General features: G+C 42.4%; 1 protein-coding gene across 1 annotated transcript; it reads right to left on the bottom strand.

Moving 5' to 3' along the window:
- Positions 1-11,663: 11,663 nt before the first annotated feature.
- On the bottom strand, positions 11,664-17,622 carry LOC125506921 (hyperosmolality-gated Ca2+ permeable channel 2.1). Its single transcript, XM_048671626.2, has 12 exons — positions 17,320-17,622; positions 16,358-16,581; positions 15,729-16,090; positions 15,303-15,449; positions 14,992-15,055; positions 14,689-14,898; positions 14,386-14,547; positions 13,989-14,287; positions 13,520-13,796; positions 13,167-13,442; positions 12,585-12,818; positions 11,664-12,448 (listed from the first exon to the last, which is right to left on the bottom strand). The coding sequence occupies exons 3-12, from the start codon at positions 16,007-16,009 to the stop codon at positions 12,116-12,118; spliced, it is 2,283 nt and encodes a 760-aa protein (XP_048527583.1). The 5' UTR covers positions 16,010-16,090; positions 16,358-16,581; positions 17,320-17,622; the 3' UTR covers positions 11,664-12,115.
- Positions 17,623-18,119: the final 497 nt, after the last annotated feature.

Below are 18,119 nucleotides of genomic sequence, written 5' to 3'. Positions count from 1 at the left end.
GTCTTCGTAGGATACCCAAAGGAGACTGTTGGGTACACCTTCTATCACAGATCCGAAGGCAAGACATTCATTGCTAAGAATGGATCCTTTCTAGAGAAGGAGTTTCTCTCGAAAGAAGTGAGTGGGAGGGAAGTAGAACTTGATGAGGTAACCATACCTGCTCCCTTATTGGAAAGTAGTTCATCACAGAAACCGGTTCATGTGACGTCTATACCAATTAGTGAGGAAGTTAATGATGATGATCATGAAACTTCAGATCAAGTTGTTACTGAACCTCGTAGGTCAACCAGAGTAAGATCTGCACCAGAGTGGTACAGTAATCCTGTTCTGGAGGTTATGTTACTACACCATGACGAACCTACAAACTATGAAGAAGCGATGGTGAGCCCAGATTCCGCAAAATGGCTTGAGGCCATGAAATCTAAGATGGGATCCATGTATGAGAACAAAGTGTGGACTTTGGTTGACTTGCCCAATGATCGGCAAGCCATTGAGAATAAATGGATATTCAAGAAGAGGACTGGCGCTGACGGTAATATTACTGTCTATAAAGCTCGACTTGTTGCGAAAGGTTTTCGACAAGTTCAAGGGATTGACTACAATGAGACCTTCTCACCCGTAGCGATGCTTAAGTCTATCCGAATCATGTTAGCAATTGCCGCATTTTATGATTATGAAATTTGGCAAATGGATGTAAAAACTGCATTTCTGAATGGATTTTTGGAAGAAGAGTTGTATATGATGCAACCGGAAGGTTTTGTCGATCCAAAGGGAGCTAACAAAGTGTGCAAGCTCCAGTGATCCATTTATGGACTGGTGCAAGCCTCTCGGAGTTGGAATAAACGCTTTGATAGTGTGATCGAAGCATTTGGTTTTATACAAACTTTCGGAGAAGCCTGTATTTACAAGAAAGTGAGTGGGAGCTCTGTAGCATTTCTGATATTATATGTGGATGACATATTACTGATTGGAAATGATATAGAATTTCTGGATAGCATAAAGGGATACTTGAATAAGAGTTTTTCAATGAAAGACCTCGGTGAAGCTGCTTATATATTGGGCATAAAGATCTATAAAGATAGATCAAGACGCTTAATTGGACTTTCACAAAGCACATACCTTGACAAAGTTTTGAAGAAGTTCAAAATGGATCAAGCAAAGAAAGGGTTCTTGCCTGTGTTACAAGGTGTGAAGTTGAGTAAGACTCAATGCCCGACCACTGCAGAAGATAGAGAGAAGATGAAAGATGTTCCCTATGCTTCAGCCATAGGCTCTATCATGTATGCGGTGCTGCGTACCAGACCTGATGTGTGCCTTGCTATAGTTCTAGCAGGGAGGTACCAAAGTAATCCAGGAGTGGATCACTGGACAGCGGTCAAGAACATCCTGAAATACCTGAAAAGGACTAAGGATATGTTTCTCGTTTATGGAGGTGACAAAGAGCTCATTGTAAACGGTTATGTTGATGCAAGCTTTGACATTGATCCGGACGATTCTAAATCGCAAACCGGATACGTGTTTACATTGAACGGTGGAGTTGTTAGTTGGTGCAGTTCTAAACAAAGCGTCGTGGTGGGATCTACATGTGAAGCGGAGTACATAGCTGCTTCAGAAGCAGCAAATGAAGGAGTCTGGATGAAGGAGTTCATATCCGATCTAGGTGTCATGCCTAGTGCATCAGGTCCAATGAAAATCTTTTGTGACAATACTAGAGCAATTTCCTTGGCGAAGGAATCCAGATTTCACAAGAGAACCAAGCACATCAAGAGACGCTTCAATTCCATCCGGGATCTAGTCCAGGTGGGAGACATAGAAATTTGCAAGATACATACGGATCTGAATGTTGCAGACCCATTGACTAAGCCTCTTCCACGAGCAAAACATGATCAGCACTAAGACTCCATGGGTGTTAGAATCATTACTGTGTAATCTAGATTATTGACTCTAGTGCAAGTGGGAGACTGAAGGAAATATGCCCTAGAGGCAATAATAAAGTTATTTTATATTTCTTTATATCATGATAAATGTTTATTATTCATGCTAGAATTGTATTAACCGGAAACATAATACTTGTGTGAATACATAGACAAACAGAGTGTCACTAGTATGCCTCTACTTGACTAGCTCGTTGATCAAAGATGGTTATGTTCCTAGCCATAGACATGGGTTGTCATTTGATTAACGGGATCACATCATTAGGAGAATGATGTGATTGACTTGACCCATTCCGTTAGCTTAGCACTCGATCGTTTAGTATGTTGCTATTGCTTTCTTCATGACTTATACATGTTCCTATGACTATGAGATTATGCAACTCCCTTTTACCGGAGGAACATTTTGTGTGCTACCAAACGTCACAACGTAGCTGAGTGATTATAAAGGTGCTCTACATGTGTCTCCGAAGGTACTTGTTGGGTTGGCGTATTTCGAGATTAGGATTTGTCACTCTGATTGTCGAAGAGGTATCTCTGGGCCCACTCGGTAATGCACATCACTTAAGCCTTGCAAGCATTGCAACTAATGAGTTAGTTGCGGGATGATGTATTACGGAACGAGTAAAGAGACTTGCCGGTAACGAGATTGAACTAGGTATTGAGATACCGACGATCTAATCTCGGGCAAGTAACATACCAATGACAAAGGGAACAACGTATGTTGTTATGCGGTCTGACCGATAAAGATCTTCGTAGAATATGTGGGAGCCAATATGAACATCCAGGTTACGCTATTGGTTATTGACCGGGGACGTGTCTCGGTCATGTCTACATAGTTCTCGAACCTGTAGGGTCCGCACACTTAAAGTTTCGATAACGGTTATATTATGAATTTATGAGTTTTGATGTACCGAAGGTTGTTCGGAGTCTCGGATGTGATCACGGACATGACGAGGAGTCTTGAAATGGTCGATACATGAAGATTGATATATTGGAAGCCTATATTTGGATATCGGAAATGTTCCGGGTGAAATCGGGATTTTACCGGAGTACCGAGGGGTTACCGAAACCCCCCGGGGGCTTAATGGGCCATAGTGGGCCTTAGTGGAGAAGAGGAGAGGCGGCTAGGGCAGGACCGCGCGCCCCTCCCCCTCTAGTCCGAATAGGACAAGGAGAGGGGGGCGGCGCCCCCCTTTCCTTCCTCTCTCCCTCCTCTTTCCCCCCTTCTCCTAATCCAACAAGGAAGGGAGGGAGTCCTACTCCCGGTGGGAGTAGGACTCCTCCTGGCGTGCCTCCTCCTGGCCGGTCGGACCTCCCCTCCTTGCTCCTTTATATATGGGGGCAGGGGCACCCCAGAGACACAACAATTGATTTGATCTTTTAGCCGTGTGCGGTGCCCCCCTCCACCATAGTCCACCTCGATAATACTGTAGCGGTGCTTAGGCGAAGCCCTATGTTGGTAGAACATCATCATCGTCACCACGCCATCGTGCTGACGAAACTCTCCCTCAACACTCGGCTGGATCGGAGTTTCAGGGTCGTCATTGGGCTGAACGTGTGCTGAACTCGGAGGTGTCGTGCATTCGGTACTTGATCGGTCGAATCGTGAAGACGTACGACTACATCAACTGTGTTGTGCTAACGCTTCCGCTTTCGGTCTACGAGGGTATGTGGACAACACTCTCCCCTCTTGTTGCTACGCATCACCATGATCTTGCGTGTGCGTAGGAAATTTTTTGAAATTACTACGTTCCCCAACAGTTCCTTCATTGCTTGCTCAGCTTGGGTGTCTCGAAGCAAATATTTTTGTATATCGCTATCATGGGCATGGCAGCTGACCCAAAATATATAAGGTTAATGCTAGGGAGAAGAACCTCAATGTGAATGACACACTTTACTAGATTAAGAGGAATTTCATGGATTATGAATTTCTTTACCTGAAGAAATTGGAGCAAACTTTGGATGGTGACCCAGACTCCTCATGGCAACATACTGAGACCACCATTGATGGCACTTTATTGCAGATTCGAGAGGAGGTTGGGGCTTTGTTCCTCGAGATAACACAGGTGATGTAGTGAGATCAAGAGCAAGAAAATTGTGATGTGTTCATGATGCAACGCATGTAGAAGCTATCCAAGCAGCTCAGTACTGCGGCGTGACGTGAATTATCAAAACAGATGCACATAAGCTTATGAAGGCCATCACATATCAAGACCTAGTGCCTAGTGGAGTTCTCTTCTGAGAGACTAAAGTTTGTCATATGATACATTTTTGTGCTTAAATAATGTATTGTCCTAGACTTTGAAATAAGGTTGTCGATTCCCTAGCGGTGTTCGCTGCAAAGATGGATGTCGTAACCCAAGCCATAAGTGTGGGTGGCGCTCCTACCTTTGTTCGGACTTAGTGGCCGGCGGTATTGTTGTGATCTCTAGTTAATGGAATAAAGGATTCCACGGTTAAAATAATGGACGTCCTAACTACCAAAAAATAAGGGAAAGAAGGACAGTGGACAAAATGGTAATTCCCTCGATTTGCATTTTATATCTAACTAGAATGATATTGCCTATAAAGTTTGATATCAGCTGTAGATAGTGATAGGTCAATGCTAGTTGTCAAGAGGTCACACCAAAGACAATAATGATTGCACATTCTTCTTAATAATTGAGTTCAACGACAGTGGTGCTAGTGTAGTCTAGGAGTATTCCACGATGGCGAGTCTGGCGTTTCTCTCGCCATCCTTGTCAGTGGCATACAAACACCCATCCCCTCCACCCTCGACTTTGCTCGCTGCACCCATGCAATATGCCGGAGCACATCATATCTTCCCATCGCCTCCTCACTTCAATGACAGTGGGATGGCTCATCTCCAATGCCATCGGGCATTGTTTCTACAATAAGTGGGTTCCTCTAGGTCATCCATCATGATTTAATGTGTCGGGAATCCTTGGGATGGGGTTATGAGCGATTTCGAGGACGGTTGGGCCAGATGTGCGACACGTGCCGAGAGAAAGCGCCCTCTCACCATGGTCCGCTTCCTACAACACTTCAGGCCCAAGCACAAGGTAAAACCCTTATCCTCTCACCCATCCACTTCCATTTCCAAATCTTGATGACCTCCTCCACCACTTCTGGAGGCTCCAAAATCCTCACCATATAGGGTTTCCCCTTCCTTTGTATGGTGGGAAGGGAAGGTTGGGGCGATTCACACTCTTTTGCGCAGATTGTGACCACTCATCTACGTCCTCTGGATTCTCCACCAATGGACATGTTGGGAGATCAATGGAGCAAGGTGGAACAAAGGAAAATGTGAATCCTAAGGAATGTGGAGAGCAAGTGAGTGTTGTCTACTCCCTGTAACTAGATTGTTCCATGTGGTGATAATATGGAAGCTAATATTTCCTATGACAATGCTCCTACTAATAAATCAATGCAGGTGATTCATGTTATTCCTACTATTCATTTTAATAGAACTTGTGCAGATGTGATGACTAATACTCCTCATTTCACCGATATTGAGGGGGGTGAGGACTTGGGCTTGCATATCTCCAGTAACTATGTAGTATAATCTCACAAAAACTCTCCTGGTCCTATTGATGATGTTGTTCCCAATCCTCCCCTAGTAGCTGAAGTGAAAGTGCATCCTGATCCCCTAGGTAAAATTTGGTAATTAATGTTAACATATATCAAGGTACTAATGTTTATCAAGCCTATTTCAAATTAAGTCCCAAAAGACTTGGAGTTTTCATTTTAGTGATATAATATCACTTAAATCCATATGTATGCCAATACTATCGAAAGGGCATCAAGGTTGCTAATCGTCCATGTGCTTAATGACCAAAAATCCTCAAGAATTCTTTCATGTTTCCCACTATCTCTCTACATTTAGCCTATAAACCTTATCACTTTGGATCCTCTGGACACCCCCCATTTGAAACCTCCACTTCTTGAACCGTTGGGACACTCAAAACATTTTTTGGTTGGAAATTTTGAACGGCTTTCAAAAGCATGCATAAGTGAACCGTTTGTTAGTTAGGGCTTTAGAATGACTTTTGGTCCGGCCTTCCAATACATATGAGAGTAGTTGTCACCTTTATCTTTGTATGGAGCTAAACCCTTTGAGCCTTCGAGCCATGCTAACAATTGTGCAACAGTCAGGTTTCTGGTTCTGCTGATATATAGACACACACATACCATCTATTCACTCAAAGGAAAACATCCAAATCATATTTTTTGAGAAAGAAATTCACCTTCTTGTGTTGAGTTCAAAGTTCTTTCTTCATCAAGAATTAAGACGCTCTTTTGAGATCTAGCCTCTCCTTATTTTCCACTCCTATATCTCAAATTGTAAGTCATATCTAAACAGAGTTTTGAGAGGAGTGAAGCACAAGAGCAAGGTATTCTTCACCAAACAACCTCAATCTTGTTACTTTTGGAGGGTGTGCGCCTCCTAGATTGGTTAGGTGTATGTGTTTGGGAGCCTTGAAGGTGTGAAGGAACCAAAAAGTGTGTATGAGCATGTAGATCACCTACTTTGTGAGGATCTACCCCGAGTGAGGTTGGAGTATGCCATGACGACATAGGTTGGTTGCTCCTTCATGGATGTAGTCCTCCATAGAGTTGTTGCTTTGTGGAACTCGCAACTGGGATCTCCGTGATCCTTGAACCTTCGTGGTTTGTAGCCACTAGCAACATGGAGTAGGATAGTGCTAACTATCTGAACCATGGGAAAAATACTTCGTTGAGTCTCCTAGTGTACGCATACCTCTCACGTTTAACTTTACTTATGCAAGTTTTGTCTTCACTTGCAATACTCTTGTAGACTTGCATGTGTGGGGTGTTATTAGACTATCACGAAAAAGCTTAGAAGTGCCAAGATCTTTAAAATTGAGGAGAGAGTCCTCTAGGCTTGTCTGTAGTCTATTTACCACATTCTAGACATACTAAACAATCCTACGTGAAGAAACTCTAAGGTTCGGCAATGTGATCCCCTATCTCCTCTCTTTTTTGCTAGGAGCAAACTTTCTCCACTCAATCCTCAATGAAGCCATGCACAGTCAACTTATTCTAACCCCCACTACTAGGGAAAACCCTAGTAGTAGCGCTTGTTTTATAGCTAGCAGTAGCGCTTGTACGAACGGTATCACTAAGGCGCTACAGCTAACTAGTAGCAGTAGCGCTAGATAAGGAGCGCTACTGCTATACCTAGTTAGCAGTAGCGCTTTCTTTGGGAAAGCGCTACTGATAGTAGTAAGTAGCAGTAGCGTTTCTTCTGAAAAGCGTTGCTGCTAACTTTTTCTGTATTTTTAAAAATACAGCTATTTTCGTTGTGGTTTTATATACAGTACTTTCATCATATGATTGTATGACCATGATTAGTTATTATATATAACAATGGGTGAAATGAATCTAATCCATGTTCATTTCACCTACTGATATATATAATAACTCATCATGCTCATATAACAACTTAGCATCATGCATCATCGATCATAATAATAAATAACTCATTGTTGGTATCATAATAACAAGTCGTACTCATCATCATCGATCATACAACTTCTACTCGATACCACATCATCATCATAGTCATCTAACCAACCTACTTAGTTGTCTTAGCACATGATCATGAGTATTATTAGCTAGGACCTACTACCTTCTCTTAGGTAAAATAGCATAAAACAAGATAGGCCCTGACTCTCCATTATGGAGAATCGAGATTATCTTGTCTCCAATTCTTGCCTTTCGCACAATGTTGCTTCCAAGTACCTCCTTCTGATTGTCCATACATTTTTTCCATTCTTTGATTTTCATGTCTTCGGTGCTTTTAGAAATCTGATATGAACAGGTGTGATTCGTAGGATGACCTGGCCGTATGTTCAAAACATCAAGGCGGCCATTCTGATACATCAGATGAGGCACACAATCCTTCGGGATTTTCTGTTGAAAAACATAGTAATAACTTTGTAGTTAGCAATGTAGTTAAGTTTAAAAGAATCTATGCAAAGGATGCACGGATGTCGTAATAGTAAAAAATCTTATCATGGCATCTCCATGGATGTTACCGTAGTTCAACACGTGCACTAGTGGCACGTATTGACCATAATGTGGAGGAGTTTGATAATAGATATTGTAATTCTCAAGATTAGTACAAAATGTGATCAGATGATTTTTCTCTTGATAAGTTAACTCAGAGCCATCGGTGTAGTAGGTTCTGTCTACCATCTTCCGCACTTTGTTTGAAGAATGAAAATAAGTTGTCAATGGAAATAAGCTGTCAACTATTTTGAAATAAACAATATAAATTAGTTAATAACTATGTTTGAGAAACTCACATAGCGGTAGAATTGAAAGCGTATCAACAAGGACCCAAATGTCCATATTGTCTTGGTCGATGTCAGAATCACCAAGATCCATGGTGACAAGCATACCCTCATAAAAACCATACATCTTGCAAAGTGCTTCCCAATTTGTGCAACCCAAATGGGTTACGCTCTCATAATTGTACAGATTTACTTCAAAATCCATACCATGATGGGTCTTTAGGTGAATTTTCTTTGTTTCAAAATTTTTATGGTTTTCAAAATTCATCCTCTCCAAGACATGGCGTCTTGCATGACATGGGATAAGCTACTCGAATTATAAAATATGAAAATTACACGTTGAAATAGTTGAAGTCATGCTTAATTACGAAAAAAACACTTGTCGTCGTTGCTCCTTGATTTCTGCAAAAACAAAATATGAACAAAAACATTATTATCGTCAGCTTAGGACTTAGTGAAACTCCATAAGCTACATTTAATTATTCTATTCAAATGTACTTATAATATCCAATTCTATTCAAATTTACTTATTCAAATTTTCTAAAAATTTCCTATTCTATTCAAAAGACCTACATTTACTTATTTTTTTAATTTCATATTTTATTCTATTCAAATTTACTTATTCAAAATTTCTAAAAAGTTCCTATTCTATTCAAAAGACCTACATTTACTTATTCTTTTCAAATTACTTATTCAAATTTTCTAAAAACAAAATATACTAAAAACCTGCATTTACTAAAAACAAAACCCTACATTTAACAAAAACTAAAACCTATTTACAAAAAGGGGGAGGAGGTGGGAGGAGGCCAAGAGGAGGAGGAAGGAGGAGGAGGAGGGAGGAGGAGGGGAAGGAGGAGGGAGGAGGAGGAGAGAGCAGGAGAGGGAGGAGGGAGGAGGTGGAGGAGGGGGCCGCCGGCAGAGAGGGAGGAGAGAGGAGGGCCGTGGGAGGAGGGAGAGAGGAGGGCGACGAGAGGAGGAGGGAGGGAGAGAGGAGGGCGACGAGAGGAGGAGGGAGGGAGGGAGGGGAGGGCGGCGAGAGGAGGATGGAGGGAGGGAGGCAGATACCTCGGGGGCGTCAGCGGTGATGGCGGCCGACTGTGGCGACGGCAGGCGACGAGCGGCGCGTGAGAGTGTGTGAGGGAGAGTGAGGGACGCGCGCAGGGCGCCGGGTGTGGATAAGGTAAGCTTAGTAGTAACGCTGTTTAGCAATAACCGCTACTGCTATTTAGCAGTAGCGCTCGTCAGAGGACAACGCTATTGCTATGTACAATAGAGTAGTGCTTTTTAATTACGAGCGTTACTAGTATACCTACACTGTCATACAACTGTTGGCAACTATAGTAGTAGCGTTTTTTATAACAGAAGCGCTACTGCTACAAGAATAGTAGCAACGCTCTTCAGTGACAAGCGCTACCGTTTTTTAGCAACAGCGCTTTCTTATAAAAAGCGCTACTACTGAGTTCCTGTGTATAAGCATTTCCCTAGTAGTGCCCTCTGCCAGTTGAGTCATGCCTTGACTTCCTAGTTTTACAGTATGTTGATGATACAAGTTGTGTGCTTCCTATTTCTGAGGTGCATCTACTGCAAATTAAAAACCTACTCTCGCACTTGCTGCTTAGACTCGTTTGAAGGTGACCTCTTGAGTGAAGTCGGGGTTAGATGAATGGTTTGGCCGACAACCCAAATTACCAGAGGCCTTTGTTCCGGCCTCTGTAGCAGCAACCCATAGGATAGCTGGGCCAGATGTGGGAGAGATGTCTATACACATGTGATCCGACGGCGAGAAACATTCAGATCATGAAAACAGACGATCGGAAATGATAATTGCTGAGATGGCTCGCTTTAGGCTCAGTATTACTGTCCTAAATTCATGGTGTATATTAATGTCCTAGATTAGATGCTAAGATGCAAGCTCTCACTGCCATCCTAGCTTGCCAGGGGTTCCTCCCCTTTCACCTAATTGGAGCAACTTACTATCAACATGCCCAGAATTGATGATCTTACACCCCTTCCCAAAAGAACTAAAAGAAGATTATCTACCTTATGAAGAAAAAAATTGGAACAGGGGATAAAGGGTTCTCATTTCATGGAAAAAAGTCTGTAGGGCTACAACTCAGGGATGTTTGGGAGTTTTGGATATACACATAACAAAGCTTTACTGATCAAGAATCAATATAAGGTTTATAACAAGGCTAGTCTTCCTTAGGTGAAGCACATTTGGGAAATTTATTATTCTAATACCCCTCCCCAGGGCAGAACCGAAGGTTCTTTCTGTTGACAATTTCTCTTGAAGCACATCCCAAATTGTCAAGATGTGGCCACATGTACTGTAGGACAAGGGCACTCTGTTATTTTGACATGATAAATGGGTAGAACAACCTCTCACTAAAAATTCCCTGAGATGCACTCGTCTGCTCTTAATGATAAAATTTCTCTGGCTAGTATCCTTAACTCTGGTGATCTTGCACAAGAATTCCACAAGCATTTGTCTAGTCGAGTTTTCACTTGGTATACTGAAGTACAAGACTTGCTTGATCGAAATCCTCATTCGGATGAGCAAGATAAATAGGGCTATATTTGAAAATCACATGCTTACTCCTCAATGCGAACATACAACTTTCTCATGGGCAAGACAAAGGCTCATCTTTTGTTTAAATGGCTTTGAATAAGTGCATGTAGATCAAGAGATAAATCTTGTTTTGGTTGTCCATACATGACAGGGTCAACACTAGGATCCTTCTCAATTGCAAGTCTTTTCATATGAACATCTATACCTATATCTTTTGCAATGAGGGCACTGAGGAAACCCCTACGCGTCTGTCTTGCCCATATGAGAAAGTTGGCAATTTTGCTCAAGGATGTTGGCAATCTATTATTCATAACAGATTGAGGGGCATTTCAGTCTTCGATGAAATGCTGTTGGCAAGTCAATGGTTCCTAAGAAGATTGCTATGGATATTTTAATTATGGGTTGCTACTTGCTAGAACGTGTGGATGCAGCGCAATGATGAAATTTACAAGAATGAAACTCCTAGGGATTAACTCTTGGCGATTCGGGCTGAAGCAAGATCTTATTCTGATTGGACACAGCCGCGCAATCTTAAACGGAAAAGAAAAATCAAGCTGTCTTAGCACTCGGATAGGCCCACATCTCTGATTCCTAACTTCCCTTTGCTTTCATTATGTTTTATTCTCCCATTATTTATTCTTTGCATGTACATTTGTATATAAATCTTAATAAAATTATACATTGGGACAATGTCCTACTGTCAATTGCACTAAAAAAATGATAGTGATAGATAATGGCTGTAAAGTCTGAAATCATCTACAGATATTGTAGATGACAGCTCAAGAGCTGCCACCAAATACAAAAATGATTGTGCATGCTTCTTCATAAATACAGATTAAGTTCATCAAACAGAGTTGCATGCCCTCAGCCAGGCATAAAACCCAATATTCTTCAATATTACGATACAATATCACATTCACAGAGCATCAAACAAGAAGAGTTCGTAAGAAATAGATCATATCCACAATTTCATATCAAGATTTTACAACTGAACATATCGAGTGATAATGTGATACTAATGTATGATATTATGTATTGTGGATGCAGTAACTAAAGTAGTATCATGTGTTATTATGATACTAGCCCATGATACCACGCATTGTGGGTGGCCTTAGTTCCTGTTTGTCCAAACTTCGAACGCTGCCCTAAACAAAAATTGTACCCCAATAACCATGATGATGCTTCACTTGGATTTTCTAACTAATGCATGATGTATACTATACTTGTATGTATGACCTATACTGACGTACATTTACACGACCGGACGGACAGATAAACGGGTTAGTTAGTGGTTAGTTAATCAATGCTCTATCACCGGACCTCTTTTCTGCAGTCCAGAGCAAAGCGATGGATCTCACGGAATCCCGCAGACGGCTAACAGGGAGTCCTTTCAGAGTTGAGTGACACAGATCCCTTCTGGGCTCTTGTTCCTTGCAGGTTTCTTCTCCGTTGCGCTCGCCCGAGCTACAGCCTTCGTCTTGGTCCTCATCATTCCCGACGGTCAGGATTTGCTCCAGCTTTATATCTTCATTGTCAGGGAACTGGCGGTATGCGGAACGGAGTCCGTGGTGAATATGTTCCATTCTCCCTGACCTTTGGTCTTCCCTGTCCAAGTCGATTAAATCCTGCACAGTCGGAACACAGCCAATCAGTGGAACAGGGATAACAACGACTCACCAGTCACCGTAACAATAAATTTCACTCCTGGGTTATTATTCCCAACTAGTTTGGAGTGTTATGTATCGAAATAATAGCACGAACCTGTGACGGAAAAGTTTTGAACAGGGGAAGGAATCGGGTTCTACAATACTGATGGAACGAAAGAATAAAGAAGATAGGAGGTATAGTGAAGCCTGCAGCTACTGGTGATTCTTTTAGGCCAAATACACCGAAGCAGATGACCTGGGTGAGCACTAGAGAGAATATCACCGTGTTGTGTACAATTGGCCAATACAAACCACCACTGTCATATCTCATGCGGTAAACATTGAGCAGCTGAAAACAGATACAAGATGGCAGATCATTAGCATACAGAACCAATAGGGTTCATATGACAAAAATCGGCAGCATAATGAAATCGGCAGAGCTCCTGCCTTGCTCGTCGGAAAAAATTAACAAAATTATTTTTATCAAGTATTTGCCATCAAGAGCATGTACTTAAATTTTCCCATTTTATATCTGCGGATAGCACTGTATGCTGCTAAACAATGTTCACTTGTAATGGCAACATAGTTTTTCCTTTTTTGCGGGGGCAACATAGTTGTTCTAAGAAAATAGAATGCAACATAGCAACTGCCATGTGATTATTAGTATTCTAGAAGCCATCTCTAGTTTCTCTCTCACCTGATTGCGGTATACAACATAACCCAGGAAGAAGTAGACTAGCAGAAAAGGTAAGATCAAGGGTGCCAGTACAGAGCACGAGAAGCCCAATAGTCCAAACAACATAACTTTTGGTATTTCTGTGTGATAAGGAAATGTGGGAACAAACGCGATATCTTCTTTCATTCTCAGGACATACTTTATTATAAAGTTATAGATCAGACCAAAGAGTTGCATAAGTTCAGATGATAAACTGGCCCATCCTGAAGTCAGAACATAGGTGATGAAGAACGTAGTCTGAAACACAGATTTACAGTGTATTAGTTAGAGGAAAAATGATCTTTCTGCAGCATGAAAGACAAGATAGAACTAACCTGCTCAGGTATGACATGAGCTAGCCGGACAGCGATGTCCTTCGTACTCGAAGAAGGGTTCAATTGGTTTATGACAGCACCAGATGCTAAACTAACAAAGAACACATTCCAAATGTAGAAGTGCAGCACTTTAGAGCAAGCACTCTTCTTCCTTTCACTGTGAGATGTAGGCCCCTCCATTGTCGAAAACAGTATCATTATTGGCGAAACGGTGTACAGGAATAGTAGCAGTATGACGCTAGGAAGGTATCCAGTTATTATTTGGCTCATGTATGGCCTGCACGTCAAAGGGATGGGGGTCAATTCTCGAAGCCAACTACATATAAATGAAGAAAAAGCTATATGTTCAAGATACATCAAGGTAGAATGTGTTAACCAGTCTAAATGAGACCTGATGCATGCTAGAGTCTACGAGTCAGTGGATATGAAGATGAGCATAGAGAGGTCTGTTCCAGTACATGGTACTTACTTCTTCAGTAACCCATCAAGGAAAGGGAGCTTCTTCTGCAACTGATCAAGCTGGGATAGACCTTGTATAAATGCCACTGGTACCACAAATAAGACCAGAAAAACAAGAGAACCTAGAACAGTAGCTATCCGTCGAATCCAAAGCTGCTTATAAGGAAGCCAAATGTTTGACCAATACACATCATCTGGTTCTGGAGCTAGATCAGTAACCCACTTTGTAGGGTTCGAAGTCTGAAGTGCTTCTGAAGCAACAAGTGCTCCATACCGAGTTTTGAAAAATACAAAAGCAGCTGCACATTCCTGTAAATAGTTCCAGAACTGAAGTTACTGATTTTATTCTTATTGAAGATGAACATAGTAAATAAAGCAATCAATGCTCGCAAAACTGCAAAGCAAACCTTCTTATCTATGTTCTTTGCAACTTCGTCAGTCGGTAACAACTGGAAAGAATCCGAAGAGGCTCCACAAAGACAACACGGGTATGTAACAGCCTTGCACCTCTGATCTAGAGTTGTGTCTGTGGAAGGGTCTGACATTCCACATGCCTTCTTTGCACCAGTCTGCAGCATATTAAACAGTTTTACTCCAAAAGCAGGAAGCAAAATACTAATATGCAGATAAAAGGTACAAATCCAAACCAAGCGATTTGAGATCATCCCCACCCTCCAAACAGATAGAAATGTTGTATGAGAATTGCTTACCATTATCTTCTGAACTTTCCCAGCCTTGTAAACAACTTGATGGAATAAGTAACTTGATGCATGATACTTGGTGAAGAAATCATCGACATCACTACTGCATGATTCATTTGCTGTCTTTGGTATTCCGCGAACAAGCACGGTAAATTGGCCTGGATTTAGTGTTGCACGTTTAAGGTGAAGGAGCCTCAGCCTAGCAATGTGCCCATACTCCTGAAAAAATGGGTAGAGAAACAACATTAAATGTGTTCCTCAATATGAGGAAACAGAATACTCCCTACTTTCTACGAGCAAAAAAAAACTTACAACATATAGGAGAAAGCAAGCTACTCCAGATATAATGTAGAGGACTATAGAATGAACCCAAAGCCTGCAATACAGCCAGCACATAAAATGAATACAGAAGTGTGGATGTATGTTGCGCCACCATACATTGCCTGTTCTTTTCTAATGTCTTGAAGAGTGGACATACAAGGAACTAATCAAGTCAAGGTAGAGGCAAAACAAGATAACCCTATAAATCCAAATGATCAACGCAGCATACCACGAATAAATATAAAATTTCAGCCTTGATAAAACTACCTTATGATAAACCTAGAATAAATTGTTCAACTCACCATCTTGATTGCACTTCCACATTACCAACTGTGAACATATGCAATTGTTCTGACGAAATCTCAAGGCGATGCATCTTTCGTCCAAAATAATGCACTGGAAGAATTCCAAAAAGACACAGGATGGCAGCTAGGGAAAAGATGCGTATGCTGCAGAAAAAAATATGAATACATCAGTTTGCAAATTTGGAATCTGAGGTCCATTAAGCCGATAGAAAAAGGATTCTTCTTAACAAGCACTAAAACAAGCCCAATTTTATAAGGCAGCTGCCAGAGCTGCCACTTTCCGTCTCCTGATTTTATAGTCAACACATACATAGATGGATGTTAATATGCTCATCAACCAGATACCAGTGTCTTCTTCTAGCCAGCAGAATAATGATACCAAGGAAGGAGTACATGGATATCAGGACAAAAACTCGGGAGTACCTGAATACTAGCATTCTATTGAAAGCAACAGCATCCAGCCCAGCAGCTGCCAATAGCTCTTCCTCGGTACACTGCAGGGCCTTGACGATCCAGCCAGTGGATGGAACAAACCTCTCCAAGATGAAGGCCTCTCGGAGCAGTCTATTCTCCTCGGCGATCCTCCGGCCGAAGTAGACCCTTACAAATGCTGGCTGCTTTCTGAGAACGGAATAGAGCGACCACAAGAGCACGCAGATCCCAATATTGATGCCAGCAGAGGTCATGAGCGCACTGATCTTCATGGCTTCCTATCCTATCAGACCAGCCACGGACAAGAAATGGAGCACATGTCATCTAAGCATCATCCTTGATGTCCTCGGGGCCTACAGGTACAGAAAGATGAAGATATTTCTTAACAGTAGTAGACACTGAAGTAGTCTAAAGTCGAAACTGCACAAGTTCCAGATGAAGCAAAAAGCTACTCAACTTGGTAGTGTGACAAGACCATAGTTAAAAAAGGCATGCCTGGGTGATAGCAGCGCGTAATATGCACATAATTACGCTTAAGCGTGTGCTTTTGTCAGAAAAGCACAATTAACTCCTAGTGCTGTTTTTTTCAAACTTTGGATGTATCAGTTAACTGAGATTACCAAAGATTCCCCTCTAAGTGGCTACAGAATCCGAGCACCGCCCTGCTGGCTCGATCAAAGCACAAATTCCATCAGATATGAACTGGAGGAATCCGAGCACCGCCCCCCTCTGGCTCGATCAAAGCACAAATTCCATCAGATGTGAACTGGAGGAATCCGAGCTGTCCGGCTGATTGATGTCATCTAAGCATATACAGAAGCATCATTCTTGATGTCCTCGGCACCTACAGATACAGGAAGATGAAGATACTGCTTAACACTAGAGACTGAAGTAGTCTAAAGTCTAAACTTGACAAGTTCCAGATGAAGCAAAAGCTGCTCAATGTGGTAGTGGGACAAGACCATAGTTAGAAAGGCGTGCCTGCGCGGGATAGCAAAACCCCTGGTGCTTAATTGCGGTTAAGCCTGCGCTTTTTGTCAGAAAAGCGCAAGGCAGTTGCAAAAGCACAATTAACTCCTAGTGCTGTTTTTTCAACTTTGGATGTACTTATCAGTTAACTGAGATAACCAAAGATTCCCCTCCAAGTGGCCACCGAATCCGAGCACCGCCCCCCTGGCTCGATCAAAGCACACATTATCTAGCACAACATGGTAATATCGCATACTCCGAGCACAGATTCCATGAGATGATTTTTTTGCGGCAAATTCTGAGCAAAAATTCCTTCAGATAATTTTTCTGAGCACAGATTCCATGAGATATGAACGGGAGGAATCCGAGCTGTCCGGCTGAGTTTAACAGGTGGTGGGCTATATTCGATCAAAAGTACTGAGCAGGAGCGCTTCAAAATCAGATTCGACCAACTTGGGGGCTAATAATTTGACTAGAAACAAAATGGAAAACTTCCAACCTCTGACCAAAATGCCGAGAACACTACAGAAGAATTCAACCTGCCGTTCTGATGGAAGTAGCAGAAGAATACATAGGAGCAGAAAAAAAGGGGGGAGGAAGAGGAATCTGCTACCTCAGACTGGACTGGAACAGCCGCCGGAGCCAAGACGTACGTCGTGCGCCCGCCGCCGCAGAGGCAGGAGGAACCCTACGCCACCCTGAAGCGACCGGAGAAATCAGAAGGGAAACGCGGCGGGCGTCGGGAGCATTGCGGGGAGAGTAGCGGGGGAAGCGCCCGCCTCGACGGAGCGCGGCAATGGCGAGGGGCCGAGGTCGCCGGCGATTGGTTGGTGGGAGGCGGGAGGGAGGGAGCGACAGGTCAGAGGAGTTGATTTGTCTCGGCAGAGCAGAGAGAGAGAGGGAGCAGGCAGAGGCAGAGGCAGAGCCCATCCACTCCTCCCAAAACCAACCAATTCCAATGCGGGGCCCACCCCAGTGCATTAAAGAAAATGTGTATACCATGTTCAAAAATTGGGCACTCGTGTACGTGTAGAAAACTTCATATACATTTTGAGAATGGTTGTTCATACGTAGGAGCATTGTGTAAATTTTAAACAAGTTTGTACGCGCCCCATCGCCGCCGAAAACAACGAAAAAAAGAAGAAGAGTGTGAACAGAGAAAAAAAATGATAAACGAAAAAGAAAAAGGAAATGGATAGAGAAAAAAACACATGTGATAATAATAGAAACGGAAGAAACAAAAGTTAAGAAAAAACGCTTCACGCTTAGTATGTCGGCTCAACGGTGGAGACGCTTGAGACGTCGACTCCCTGACGCCTGCAAACGAGCGGTGTGTAGAAATTGCGGACCCAACCACATCACTCAGGCTGGCAACAAGGAGCAGCAATGCCCCCACAAGGAGGGTAGATTATT

Source organism: Triticum urartu, chromosome 5A (genome assembly GCF_056163025.1).
Source record: "Triticum urartu cultivar PI428250 chromosome 5A, HENAU_Tu73, whole genome shotgun sequence".
NCBI lineage: Eukaryota > Viridiplantae > Streptophyta > Magnoliopsida > Poales > Poaceae > Triticum > Triticum urartu.
This window is presented reverse-complemented; position numbering and strand designations above follow the sequence as displayed.

Excerpts from the sequence above, each read along its gene's own strand:
- LOC125506921 (XM_048671626.2), bottom strand. The coding sequence starts at position 16,009 with ATGAAGATCAGTGCGCTCATGACCTCTGCTGGCATCAATATTGGGATC. Across the intron at positions 14,899-14,991 it reads CTTGCTTTCTCCTATATGTT|GAGTATGGGCACATTGCTAG; the intron begins GTAAGTTTTTTT and ends CCATTTTTTCAG. Across the intron at positions 12,449-12,584 it reads TCAAAACTTTTCCGTCACAG|GATTTAATCGACTTGGACAG; the intron begins GTTCGTGCTATT and ends CCGACTGTGCAG.